This window comes from Bolinopsis microptera, chromosome 2 (assembly GCF_026151205.1).
Source record: "Bolinopsis microptera isolate Bmic1 chromosome 2, MBARI_Bmic_1.0, whole genome shotgun sequence".
Lineage (NCBI taxonomy): Eukaryota > Metazoa > Ctenophora > Tentaculata > Lobata > Bolinopsidae > Bolinopsis > Bolinopsis microptera.
In genome coordinates this window covers 4543725-4557186 of record NC_087073.1, presented here as the reverse complement: position 1 = coordinate 4557186, position 13462 = coordinate 4543725, and the positions used below count along the sequence as shown (strand labels likewise).

Genomic DNA, 13462 nt, shown 5'->3' with positions numbered 1-13462 from the left:
TATGAAATCATAATGAATATAGATGAAATTTGTTAACTCTATCCTAAATGTGATTATATTTCAGCCCGCGTTCACAAACTTCATGCGAGAGCTGAACAAGATGCGGCACTTTCATCGATATCAATTAGAACAACAAGCAGGTCAGCCTGGCGCACAAAAAATCAATCACAAAACAACACCCTGCGCCCCCAACTAACCCCCTCAAAAAGGTGCCAACCTCTCGTAGTCGGAGTAGAGACAACGAAAATATCATCACTATAGATTGACTATACCAAGGACACCCATCTTGGTAAATCTGACTAAGGGACGCCCTCTCTCTCAATATCTCTCTCTTTCTCTCTCTCTCTCTCTGTCCAACAGAATACAAATGAACTGTTAGCTTACTCGGAAATTTGACTCTTGGTTCAACAGATCAGGGCAGCGTTCTTCGACTGTTTTATTTATAACTATTGGCAATTACTATATGTAAATTCATTGTTTTCAAGCTGTTGTTGTGGGCACAAAATTATTTGTTTTCGTTGAATTTCGTTCCTAAATCATTTTTTCTTAGGTTGTTAATTAGCCGGTTGTTTTAAAAGTATAGAATAATGTATATCTCAGTTGCGTAACAACTGCTATCATTATTGGGGGGAGACTGAGTGTTGTCTATTTTTAAGGGGTAGATTTCTACAAAACAGCTACAAAATAATTGTAAGTTGGGTTAAAGAGGGACTAGCCAAAGTTTCATTACTTTGCTAGACAGTGTTGACGCAAGAGAAGCTTGGCGTGATATTTGTGTGGTTGTGAGTGAGTGGAATTTCACAGTGAATAATCGTTCAGGCGTTTAGTCCAGACGCTTTATTAAAACAAGGGGTTTTTTAAAATCGTGAACCAATGCTTTTTGTAAATGACAGTGCTGTTTTGATACTGACAAGATTCCCAGATTTGCTCTTTTCAGCTATCACAGAGCTTTAAAACAAAGTTATTTATTATAATTTATGTTAATTTGATTGTCCGTGCTGAATCGTTTGCAAAAATAACTGTAGTTTTCCTGTTTAACTATATATTGAGAAATTTAACAAAATTCAATAACAAGACCTCTGAGAAAAATCCGCGATCTTTCGATATGCAAATATCAAACATAAAGAGTAATGACCACAAAGGAAATGAGTGAGATTGTTATAAAAGTGACAAGTATCACGTTCTCGAAGTAAGTCACTGAACTCCCACACGTTTTTAGAATTAAACAGATTTTCTTCTCACTAAAGTGATTTCCTCATTCATATAATCGTCAAGCATTGAGTCGGGCCGGCTGAGGCCGAGATCCGGAGTGTAGGAATAGATCGGGATTCTGTCGCTTGTCCAGGTATCCTCAGATATCTGACCTTCTTCAAATCTTCCCACATCTTCTCGGCCTGGCGTTCTTCTTCTGTCTTGGCTCGGAAAGTGTTTAGTCTCCTCTTGAATTTGAGAAGTGCTCTAGCTGCTGTCATGTTCTGGGAGATGTGTTGTTAGTGTACTGTAGTGGTGGCTGGTTGTAAAATGTTTAGTAATATAGGGACATGGGATTCATATTAACACTATTGTATTGGGTTTAGATCACAACTCAACTTACATTAAAGCACTTTTTCTGCTCTTCCATGATTTCTTCTGGGACAAACTCTGCTTTAGATTAGTTGGAGGAAACTGCTTCTCCATGAAGGTGGGAAGGTCAAACTTCCAGTCTTTATGCCTGGAGTGAACGTATCTCATTGCTATTGGTGGGATTCCCCTGGGCTGCTCCGCCATTTTCTGGACGATTGGTTACTTTTAACAGGATTGAGGATACATACAATTACATTATTGATTATTAGACTATGATGTTTGAATGATATTGTTTTCAAGTAACAGTTCATGTAAGTGATGTTTTAAAATGGCTATATTGGAAAAGGGAGTTAAACGCCAGCAAAACTTCAGCCATTCTTCTGCATACCTTGATACTGAGCCACTTGCTGATCGATTTTATCGTGTCAAGCTCGGCACTAGCAGAGAAGTCTTGTTTTGACTCGATTCTCTTCTTGGCTTCTTGGTGAGAACGTGTCATGATTTGAACTGCTCCCAGTTTCACTCTGGTGTTGCCTTTCTTCCATCTGGAGGAGACTGAGGCCACTGCTTCTGGACACTGATCTAGACTGACAACTGGACCTTTTCCATTCCCACCTCTGCTCCTGTCCGACTGAAATATTAATTATTAGACAAAATCTAAATCTATTAGCTTGGCACTATGGCAGTTAGACGCTGCTTTTTACGGTTAAAGGTCGAAATCGTAACAGTATTGGGCAACGTCCATTAGTGCTTTGATCGTGAAGTGACATTAGCAATATTTAGCCATGCACCAAAGGGTCTTATTCTTAATAAATTACAAATGACTAACGTTTTGTGAGATCTGTGACTGCAGAGAGCCGGATGAAGCTTTTTTGACGAGTTCCCGGGAGTTTCACGAGACAGGTCCTTGTCCCGGGAGACATGTCGAGATAGATCCCGGTCCCTTGTCTCTGGAGCAGTTGTTGGTCGAGCGCTGGGGATCGTTACTGTTAGACTTCGATGTCTCGACACAGGCCTCGACCTCTGATTCTGCCTGAATGCTTTACTGTCACTTTGCAGTCTTTGGTGGGCAAGATTTGCAGGCTGTGTTACGTTTACAGGATGCCATTGCTATAATTGCTGTTGCTGCTTGTACAATGTACATGCAAATGCTGCTCCTACTAAATCGCTCGCCCATAGTTTTAAATAATCTCGTGAAAAGGCCCTGAGGGTGTGAAAGTACATCGACGCTGCATGTACTTTTTAGAAACGCTGATCCTATGACCTATGACCGTGACGTAAGGTAAAAATGCTTCCCTGAGGAGTTGTGGGCAACAAACTGGTTTGCTTCACGTGACAGGCTAGTAAAACTGAAACACAAAATCGATCGATTAAGGTTAGGGCTGTGTTAAGAGTTATGGTTAGCTTCGGGCTGTTATGATTAGATCAGACTAGATTTAGGGTTGGTGTAAAGGGTTTAGGTAAAAACAACGGAAAACGCATCAATGATTTTTCGGCGAGCGAAATAATATGAGCCTGCAACAGCAAATGCAATTAGTACGTTTTCTATAAGATTGCTAAATTGGGCGGCTTTTTAATTTAAACCATTATATTGAACTGAAGAGGTAGCTTATCGCTACCCCTTCAATCTGACACACAAGGGTTGCCCCATACCTGCTGGATTGTCGAGCAGAGTTCGGTCTACTGGGTTCTAAAAAGTAGTTTGGTTGGTGGGAGTTCATGTTCATCAAGTCTCTTCTAATCACCATCATTTCCTCATCCAGCTGGCAGATCCGCTTTCTCTGTGCATATTAAAAATATAGGCAAATAATTTTCCTTGTTGATAATGTTGATTAGGGGTCGTTCACATATTACGTAATCACTTTTTGGACAATTTTTACACCACCTTCCCCCCCCACCCCCTCCGTAATCAGTTTTACCATACATGTAGCAGTAGCTATTGTATCAAAATTTAACTCGCGTAATCATTTGGAAACCCCCTCCCCCTTCGGATGATTACGTAATAATAATATGTGAACGACCCCTAAATCAACAAATTGTTTTCTTGCTTAAATTTAAATGATTTTTAGGTAATAATACCTGAAGGTTCTGAAGCGATTGCATGAACTGTTGTTTGTTGTCAGTCGCACGCATGTTGGCTCTTTGAGCCTTTTGGTCCTTCAGTCCTCGCTTCTTCATATTCACCTGCTGTGCTATGCAACTCTTCAGCAAACTTAAAGAGTTATACTTACTACTTATTAATTAAAATTAAACAACTTGATGCATAACTTGCACTGTTTATAAAAATTATATGGTCTTTAAAACAAGCTTGATCGGTTGATTGTAGACAAAACTTGAAGCACAAACGTGATAATGCAAGTCGACTGTCGAGAAGTCATCAACTTAAGAAACTTAAAATTTGATAAATTAAAACATGAAATAAAATATTGCCATGTTGAAATATAATAAGTAGTTTAACTTTATGGTAATTTATTACGTCACATTTCGTTCAGCATGCATGAAGTTTTGACGTGCGATGACTGCATGATAAGTGTCTGTCCAATTGCTCACGACTTTACAAATACATTTCTGCCAACTTTAGACGTTATCTCACGGCAATTCTATTCATTGGCAGTAAAGAGGGCTCGAGAATCGAGTTTAAACGTGATCACGTTTTAACGCTCTAGATTATAATTCGTACGTTAAGAAACTCGATCCATAGATCTGAACTTATTGATCAACAGCTAAATCTTGAGTTCAGAAAATCCAAAAGTGAACTTCAGCTTCAAGAAAATGGAATTTAATTCTTGATTGGCTTTAACAGGCAGAAAACGTTTGGTATGTATAATCTAGATTCTAGCTAGCTACTCACTGCAGGACCCATCTAAATACCGCTCCTATAGAAATCAGACTACCAACATAGACTACAGATGGAACAATGAACTTTACCAACATTGCACTGTGAAATAAGAGTCTCTTTGTTCATTACTAGGTTTCTGTCAAGTGCTATTCGAAGTCACTAAGAATACCAGATATGAATATGCCTTGTGCCGTCTAGTTTTAGCCTAATATATACATCAAATTAATAAGAAGTCGATGAAAAGACAGGCAGATTGCTTGAAAATGAGCACGAAACGTTCACATTTTTCTCTGCAACGCATATCTTGAGAAGTACAACTGCAAGTTCGCGGTAAAGTAGGTGGTACTGATTGTGTAAACTATGCAATTGTCAAATAAAACAGCTATCTCAATGATCGCAAGGAAATGAGGGCGAAGCGGTAAGAATCTTGAAACTGAGCTGCTTCAGAAAATCTTAGTTTGATCAGGTGGAACTGAATAATAACTTTTAATAATAGTTTAAAATAAACATAAGCTGTGTCAGTAGAACTAGACATAATGATAATGTTCAGTAGATGGCTTCGATTAACACGAATCAAGTGAACAGGGTGGCAACTCAAACAGGCAACGTATTAAAACTTGAGTAAAGTACGGGATTTTTACTTCTTAAAAGATTTAAAATTGCTGATAGAATGAAGCTTAAAAGTGGATGACTGGAAAAGAGCAACAATATTCTGTTCAAGACTGTTTACGAAAAATATATCTGTGCTTACAAGGTTTATCAATGGATATTGTCTCCTTGTTTATACATAGCGTGCTTGATGTAATCCGGTTGGCCAGCAGCTACGATTACTTTGCATGAAATGAAGCCGTGTTTTAGTTTCTTTTGGTTCTTTCCGATATTCAATTGATATTAAAGGGATAGCACTATGCCACTTAGAGCAGTTATCAAGGACGAATGAACGACCCCCAATTGGTTTGTTTAAAATACTGATTGTAACTTCACGTGAGATATTTTTCAGTTGGAATTTAATTTAGAATACAAATCTGAGATGAAATCGTAAGTTTCATAATTCAAATTCAAATTAATTTGAGTGATATCCCGGGATACCTTTTTTCTGTTCAAATGTGGTGTCACGATGAAATCAATCATTAACCATTGCATTGGTTGTGTTACAAAAACCGAAAACAACTAAGTTGTCTGTATCACATTAAACTGGATTTTCAACGTTACAATCTAACTAAAACATCTGAAATTAACGAGAAAAGACTAAAGTTACAACAACTCTACTGAAAACTAGGATTAGTTGTTACATATTATGCAAACAGACTGGTAACCACATTAATCAAACACATTGGTCGCTAATTGGTCACTAATTGGTCGCTAATTTCTCACAGTGCCATGATAACCAATCACAGCAGCTCTAGGTTAAATATCAGAGTGCTAATGTCCTGAGTTCAGTTGTGTGAAGAGTTGTATAATAAGCGGTTGAAGAGGATGTGAAAGAGAAAGAGAGGGGGTTACAATTTAGCGGCCATTCACTCCTCCGTTAGTACGCCCTGTCTTGGGCTTGTTTTTAGACTTTGTATCGTCTGTTTGCTCTCGCCCCTGAGAGATTAGTGTTAGTACCATTATTGTAAGTAAGTGTATGGTTCATCCCTTGCTGAACAGCTAACAAGCTTTAGGCACCGCATTTGGAATAACTATAAGATGTGGACGACTGAACTCAAATGGGAATCAACTGCATACATCATTTAAACCCCGATTTATTACCGAGTTTGTAAAGGAAAGAGCTCTGGTAAATCTGGATTTGTGGGTTTTACGGAGTTAAAAGGTCAAGAGGTGGAATGAAAAAATTCATGATAACTAATACTGATATGACATCCCTCTCTCTAATAGGGAACCTACATTAGATTTGGGCTGCTCTTTTGGTTGCTCTGCCCAACTATTCCGTTTTTTTCTGTTGGCATTTGAAGCCATCTTGGAACCAGAGTTGCTGTTACTGCTGTTGTAGTTTGTTAGGTCCTCGTTGCTGTTCCGGACTCCAATTAACCAGTGAGTCTCCATCTCTCCTTTACCCTGCCGAGACGTTTTAAATATTTCCTTGTGTCTCTTGTAAGATACACTTTTAACCAGATAAGATCAGGCACAAATGGTTTGAATCGGAATCCTAAATTTTTCGTAAGAAAATATTGACATTTGCAAGATTGTGTTCATGCTGCCAGTACCAACACTATATTATTCAAATGTTAGGCTGATGAGCATTGAGCATGTAGTATTGTAACCAGCATTAATAAGTTAATAATTAGTACTCTTCTTTCACCTTCACGAAGATGACGCCTCGTTTGGAAACTATGAATTCTTCTTCAAGAACTTCCGAACATACATCAGTAATCTGAATCCTCATACCTGAAAAATAGGCAATACAGTGTCTCTTAAAACTCAGGTTTCATCAAAAAGAGATCCATGAAAGCCTTCATAAAATTATTCTAGAAAGCCAAAAGTAAAAGGCATTGAAAACATATGACAGTAAAATTCTCACCAATAGCAGTAGATTTCATCCTAGCGGCAGTATTGACCGTATCGCCGAACACACAAAACCTCGGCAATTTAACCCCAATTATGCCAGCTGCGGCTGGTCCAGTAGCTATACCCTGTATAAGACGGAAACACACAAAGTCTCCGTGGACTCCGAGTTGAAGTCCTCGACACATTACACTCCGGAGTCCTAGCGCTGTGAGTGCTATCTGAGGAGAGAGGAAGGGTGTGAGTGCTAACTTAGGAGAGAGGAAGGGTGTGATTGTTATCTGGAGAAGAAGGGGAGGTGTGTGAGTGCTATCTGGAGAAAAAGGAAGATAACGTTAGAGATACCTCGGAGCAGTGTTTGGGTATCCTATCAGGGAGTCCGCTAACCACTAGACACTCCCCGGCAGCAGTCTCAATCTCGTTTACATTGTGAGACTCCAGTACCTCTGAGATTCTCGAGTAGAATGTCTCCAGGAATCGTACGTACGCAAACGGACTCATATCTCTAGCTGCTAGCCGCTGTCATGGGAGGGGAGGGAGCTTTAGATATCGAACACAGAATGGACCGTGTCGTTAATAAGGTAAAGATCAATTTAGATTCAGCCGCATGTTTCACAAATCAAAATATACAGTGTACAAACCTGGAAATCAGCCAAATCAGCGAAGAGAACAGTTGCACTCTGATAGCTGCCCACGTATAGATTACTAGTTTCCCGACACTTCCGGAGCTCTCTCACCACACTGTACGGTAACATCCTGAACAACAACGCTTCTGACTTGTCTTTCTGTATCTTGAGCACCCTCATGGTTACCTTCGTCCGCTCACTTTGTGACTGCAGGATTATTGTGTTGTGAGTTGTGTTAAATGTGTATACTCAATAATGTCTTATGAGCGCTACATTGCCTACTGCTCCCTATCAATACCCAATTCAAAACACTTAAGCTGATTGCAAATTCTTACCACGATTATCTATCAATATTGTTTGTGGTGGATGAATAATTAATAAACAGGCATATGCGCTGAGTTTTTGAGATTATGAACATGATCTGATAATATGAAAGTGTAGAGATCCAACTATTGCGCGTACGTTACCAGTTACATAAACAATAGACATTATATTACATTATTCTTACCTTTAAGTACAGGTAAATCTGTTTTATTTTCCTGATGTCGATTACAGCAAACACAGATAAGATAAGGCACAGGATGATAAGAACTACTTCTGTAGCGTACTGATAAAGAATAGCTTTCTTTATCATTGAAGCCATCTTTTCGTTAACAGACGCGGCTACGCTGTCCTGGATTGACTTTATGTGCTGAAATGTTATTTTATAGTCAGTAGTTTGTTTCCTAACTTAACTGAATGCTCGGCGTCAACAAACAGCTGAAAATTAATTGGCGAAATATTCTATTGATGCAAAACTTCCGAAAGCCTAGCGTATTGTATCTGTTAGTATTGACTCTTGTCTTGTTTTTAGGCACTCTTTGTTCGATCAACTTTCTTACCTCGTCGTATGACATTCCGATGTTTATCCAAAAGAGCGCTATTTTGTGAGACTGCTCAACGTGAGCATTACCTCTTATCTGCTTTAATAGCGTCCGCAGGTCACCGCTGAGAACAACACGTGACAGTGACAATTGGTAATAACCTGTATGCATTCATTACTTACCAACTTGAATATCTATAGCTAGTTGAAGTGGGAATAAGGTTAATAGTAGTACCTGTATTTGATGAGAGACTGGTATATCTTAGACCGGATGGTATCCCCGCCATATATCTGTGAAAACTGTAGCGAGTAGTCGTGAAGCTGGGGAGTTTATCGATTATTTTGGTAATCATTTAAATTTAACTGTTAGTGTGCTGAAAACAGTTGAGATGTTAGTGATTAATAAGATGAAAAATAAAAACTTTTCTCCTCGAAAAACGGTCAAATAAAATGTCCAGAAATTGGCAGGTTTGGAATACTTTGAGAGCGCCGATGAACAGCGAATGAATATCAAGGGAGATGGTGCCGTTCATAAAGTACATCACCCCAACACTTTCTATCAAGAAAAGCTGATATCTGCTGAAGATAATCGTCTCATACGTCACCTGCAATAGTTAGATTGAGTATTCTATTTTCGAATATCTCTCACAGGATTTTAAAATTTAATCCAGGCATTTGCTTGTGGAAGGTAAGTTCACTTCATCTAGTCACTGGACATGAGTATCTATGCAGTATACCGGCTTTTTGTTTTTCTGTTCTTAGGAATCTGCTGCAAACATTGATTTGCAGCCAGCTTATTCTAGACAGGAATAAACAGGCATAAACAGGAATTAAACAGGAATTAAACATGAATTAAACATGCAAAAGACTAATAACAAATGAAATGTCTGACTTAATATGAATCGTGCTGAAACATATAATAATCCTGAGGCAAAATAAATGTATAAAGATAAAATTAAAATAAGGAACACATCAAAATAAACAATGAAATACCATCCAAAAATTACGAGTTAATAACACATTTAGATTTACAGATTACACATAAAAAAGCCGGAAAAGTGGACTGAAAAAAATTATGCCTTCGCTAAAATTAAATCCGTGCGAAGGTGTTCTAAGTTGACTTTTACTCTTGCTGGCATTGCAACTCATATCTGACCCACTGGTCCGAAATATTACGATAATTTCTATGAATCTGAAAATTAGACAAGAAATAGATTTACGTGAGCTATTGGAGGTGTGCACATAAGTAGTTATTTCTGGTCCAGCCTGTATTTCTATATCCACTTAATGAGGTCTGATCAGAGGAGAAGACAAACAAACACGATATAATACTTACCAGGGCATTGCACAAGAAGCTTTTGTATCGGGCTTCTGGAGGGTTCTCTTTAACCAAGTATATTGGGTGTTGGTGGAACGAACTCATATCGTACTAGAGAGATTTTACAGAATCGCAAACTGTTGCCAGACCACATTGATCATTCGGGGATTTGTTAAAATCATAGTCGGGGGAATTGTCCGAGACTTGAAACACGTAGCTAAAAAGCTTGAACATTTGGCAGACAAGTAGCAGGGGCACAGAAATAAAGTGGGCAGTACTCACCAGCGTGTTCCAGACCAGAGAGAAGGATCCTCCTTGTAGAGACTGGATTACCCCTTCATATATAATCTTTATCATCACGTGGTACGCTTTGAAAGCCTCCTCTGCTCGGAGCTGCTGAGCATCTATCTGACCTCTTAGTTGCTCTAGATCGTGAACAAACTGGGTCTTTGTGGCATAGTTCGTCTCCAGTGTCTTGGGCCAACTTGATATCTCAGCTGAGGTTAAAATTCAAGTTAGGTCGGTGAAAACTATCTAATTATCATACTAATTAAGTAGTGCGAGGACTTAGGAACAGAATGACAACCATTTACTGAATTTATTTACCTAGAGATTCGTTACTCTTAATCCTGAGATCACTGACAACTACCACTGGGTAGTCAAGGTTACCGTATATGTACATCATTGTCCACAACATTTCCGCATTGAGACCCTCCACTGCCTTAGAGAACTGCAGGTATGATTCATTAGTTAACTAAAATAAGTGCAGGTTTTGATAGATTAGTTAACTTAGAGAAGTACAGGTTTTGGAAGATTAGTTAACTTAGAGAAGTGCAGGTTTTGGTAGATTAGTTAACTTAGAGAAGTGCAGGTTTTGGTAGATTAGTTAACTTAGAGAAGTGCAGGTTTTGGTAGATTAGTTAACTTAGAGAAGTGCAGGTTTTGGTAGATTAGTTAACTTAGAGAAGTGCAGGTTTTGGTAGATTAGTTAACTTAGAGAAGTGCAGGTTTTGGTAGATTAGTTAACTTAGAGAAGTGCAGGTTTTGGTAGATTAGTTAACATAGAGAACTTCATGCTAAGTTGCCGATTGTAACAGTTATAGTAACAGTAGTTGTTGTTTATTAACACTGAGAAGGCTTAAAACCTTTTTAAATATTTTAAACCTGCTGACTGCTGCCGACCAGGTTGTGATTAGCCCTGCTCTGCCGGTGGGAGATGTGTCCTTGGTAGATGTGGTAGCACGAGTAACTGATTACAGCCAGAATGGGTATTATTATGCAAACTGAGATGTTGCGGCTTTTTCTCTTGTATTCCCCGCCTTTATCATCCTGAAATAAAGGTGTTTTTTAGAGTATCGTATTTTATATCATTATAAGAATATAAGTGTTGAAAAATGGCATTTGTTTGCAATTTGTAGGTATGCTAAACATTGAGATCAGAGGACCTGAGCCCCTTCTTGAATGAAAAATTTGTATTTTAAAACTTACTTTTCCAGTGCTGTCTACTATATCATTGAACTCCTCCTGAATTCGATCCCACGAATTGACTGAACCTGAAAGTCGCACATTGTACTGCTAATGATCACAAAATTCAACGATGATTAAAATATCTGTTTCTGATTCATAATTGTTACCATTATGTTGATTGTTGAACTTAATTAAAATTTCAAGGAAATATATTTGTTCCGAATATAGAAATGGTTTAGGGGACGACAAATTGCGTAAATAAAACGTACCTCCATCAGAGCTAGAGGACTCTGGGTCAGCAGCCGGTCTTAAACCACCGTTTTTTCCTTTTCTTTTTGTTTTAGGTTTACTTTGACCTACTTTACTAAGTATTTTCGCGTTTGGTTTATACAGCTTGACGAAATCTGAAAAGTAATGTCAGCAATCATCCGATCTATTTAATAACAAAATGATTTTATGAACTGATTAATAATCTCACTTTCGTCGACAACCTAAGATTAAGAAGTGACACCGGACTCAAGAACACCTTATGGCGCGCCATGGCGGACAGAAAGCTTTGGAGACACATCATATTCATCGAGACTCGGACTCTGAAGCTGCCATAAGTCAAGTAAGTCAAGTTAATAGGTTCAATTTGTTGGCGTACGATTCCAAATAAGAAGCGATCTGGTGATCCGAAGCAGTGATAGGTGAGATTTCGCAGCAATTATGGTGCTTAAAATATTACAATCGCACCATCAGTAACAGACGTCGCTAATGTGCGCAATGCACTAAGCAACGTAACCTTCAATATGTCAACTACTACTCAGTTTAATAACGTCTCTCGAGTCTCGACATGAATGTACAGGCATCGCTATGTACCACGCAACTTGCCTATCATAACATCGGCAAGTTGGTCGTTTAGCTCCGGACAGTCTATGTACGGTTCCTGCACGGTTTATGCACGGTCCCTGCACAGTAACATATGAACACCGGCTAGTAGCCACTTGTGTAATTACAGCTCCTCAACTTCACATTACCAAACCGGCTACTAACCGGCACTTAAAAAGTGGTCACTAGCCGGCTACTAACCGGCTACTAGCCGGCTAGTGACCACAAAGTGGCTACTAACCGGCTACTAGGCGGTCACCCGCCGGCTATTAGCTGAGCTCAAAAGCAGACCTACTTTCTCGAGTTTCCAAACCGGCTAGTGACCGCCTAGTAGCCGGTTAGTAGCCACTTTGTGGTCACTAGCCGGCTAGTAGCCGGTTAGTAGCCGGCTAGTGACCACTTTTTAAGTGCCGGTTAGTAGCCGGTTTGGTAATGTGAAGTTGAGGAGCTGTTATTACAAAAGTGGCTACTAGCCACTTTTGTAATAACACAAGTAATTACACAAGTGGCTACTAGCCCGTGTTATATGTTACTGTGCACTGTGCAGGGACCGTACAGGGACCGTGCATAGACCGTGCAGGGAGTGTGCATAGACCGTGCAGGGAGTGTGCAGGGACTGACCGTGCAGGGACCGTGCATCAAGTGTCCAGTGTGCAGGGACTGTGCATGGAGTGTTCTTTTGTTGTTGCATGGACCGTGCATAGACTGTCCGGAGCTAAACGACCAACTTCCCATAACATCAGATGACTGAATCAGAGGGTATCAATGCTTCCAAATCAAATGCATCCTTTGGTATTGGTATGGTATTGGACATTGGTAATGGTTCCATCTGCATTCTGCAGTCTGTAGTTGCAAATCAGCAAACTCTGCAACTTAACACGAGCATTTTATTTGATTACGAGATATTACTATTAGTAGTACAACTAATGAAACATGAATGTTTCCAATTCCATCATTTTACTTGGCGACTGCTAAATGGTGTCCATGGATGATGGAATTAGGGCCTCAATAATATTAACAATAAAGTCATTGAATCAATTGTTATATCATTCCTCAGTATTATGGTACTGGTAGCATATATTCATGGCTGAATGCCATTCACGAATTCCATGGAAATGATGGTGCCATCGTAAGCAATGGACTGTAGTAATTGTACGACTACATTTGTGTCATCACGGCGATTCCTCATGGATCTCATATACAACTAATTTGCGGCTACGCTAAATACGAGGATTCTAGAATTCTACAATATTCTAGAACACAGTAAAGTTCAAATAAAGCAATGAAAATGAACGAAACAACTAAATTTGACGTACCCATAATCCCTACTGATCAGCTTTTCACTCGTACCACACTGCCATAAGGACTATCTAATCGGTTTTGTGGCAACTAATTAACAACGAGAAAGTGAG

The 13462-nt window shown here is 39.2% G+C and overlaps 3 protein-coding genes across 14 annotated transcripts in view; 1 reads left to right on the top strand and 2 right to left on the bottom strand.

Moving 5' to 3' along the window:
• The window catches only part of LOC134811637 (E3 SUMO-protein ligase PIAS2-like), a 46121-nt gene extending 45102 nt beyond the window's left edge, over nucleotides 1–1019 (top strand). For 10 of the 11 annotated variants that reach the window (XM_063818654.1, XM_063818652.1, XM_063818653.1 and 7 more), the window contains one exon: nucleotides 65–1019. In XM_063818654.1, the coding sequence (XP_063674724.1) occupies nucleotides 65–196 (132 nt within the window). In that variant the 3' untranslated portion in view covers nucleotides 197–1019. The remainder of the gene's footprint in view (nucleotides 1–64) is intronic. The other variant, XM_063818646.1, reaches the window with a different exon arrangement.
• LOC134811638 (uncharacterized) lies at nucleotides 985–3751 on the bottom strand. Of its 2 annotated transcripts, none has more exons than XM_063818655.1 (6): nucleotides 3643–3751; nucleotides 3217–3344; nucleotides 2393–2596; nucleotides 1952–2194; nucleotides 1595–1770; nucleotides 985–1475 (listed from the first exon to the last, which is right to left on the bottom strand). In XM_063818655.1, the coding sequence occupies exons 1-4, from the start codon at nucleotides 3739–3741 to the stop codon at nucleotides 2146–2148; spliced, it is 480 nt and encodes a 159-aa protein (XP_063674725.1). In that variant the 5' UTR covers nucleotides 3742–3751; the 3' UTR covers nucleotides 985–1475; nucleotides 1595–1770; nucleotides 1952–2145. The 2 variants fall into 2 exon arrangements, with proteins under 2 accessions (XP_063674725.1, XP_063674726.1); XM_063818656.1 differs by having other exon boundaries at nucleotides 2393–2536; nucleotides 3643–3747.
• A 2157-nt stretch (nucleotides 3752–5908) lies between these two features.
• LOC134826715 (uncharacterized) lies at nucleotides 5909–13370 on the bottom strand. The gene is made up of 16 exons (XM_063839205.1): nucleotides 13367–13370; nucleotides 11450–11584; nucleotides 11202–11266; nucleotides 10878–11042; nucleotides 10320–10443; nucleotides 9996–10210; nucleotides 8875–9000; nucleotides 8631–8716; nucleotides 8415–8520; nucleotides 8042–8224; nucleotides 7549–7740; nucleotides 7253–7426; nucleotides 6924–7128; nucleotides 6705–6790; nucleotides 6290–6460; nucleotides 5909–5989 (listed from the first exon to the last, which is right to left on the bottom strand). Exons 1-16 carry the CDS (start codon nucleotides 13368–13370, stop codon nucleotides 5909–5911), a joined length of 2118 nt encoding a protein of 705 aa, XP_063695275.1.
• Nucleotides 13371–13462: the final 92 nt, after the last annotated feature.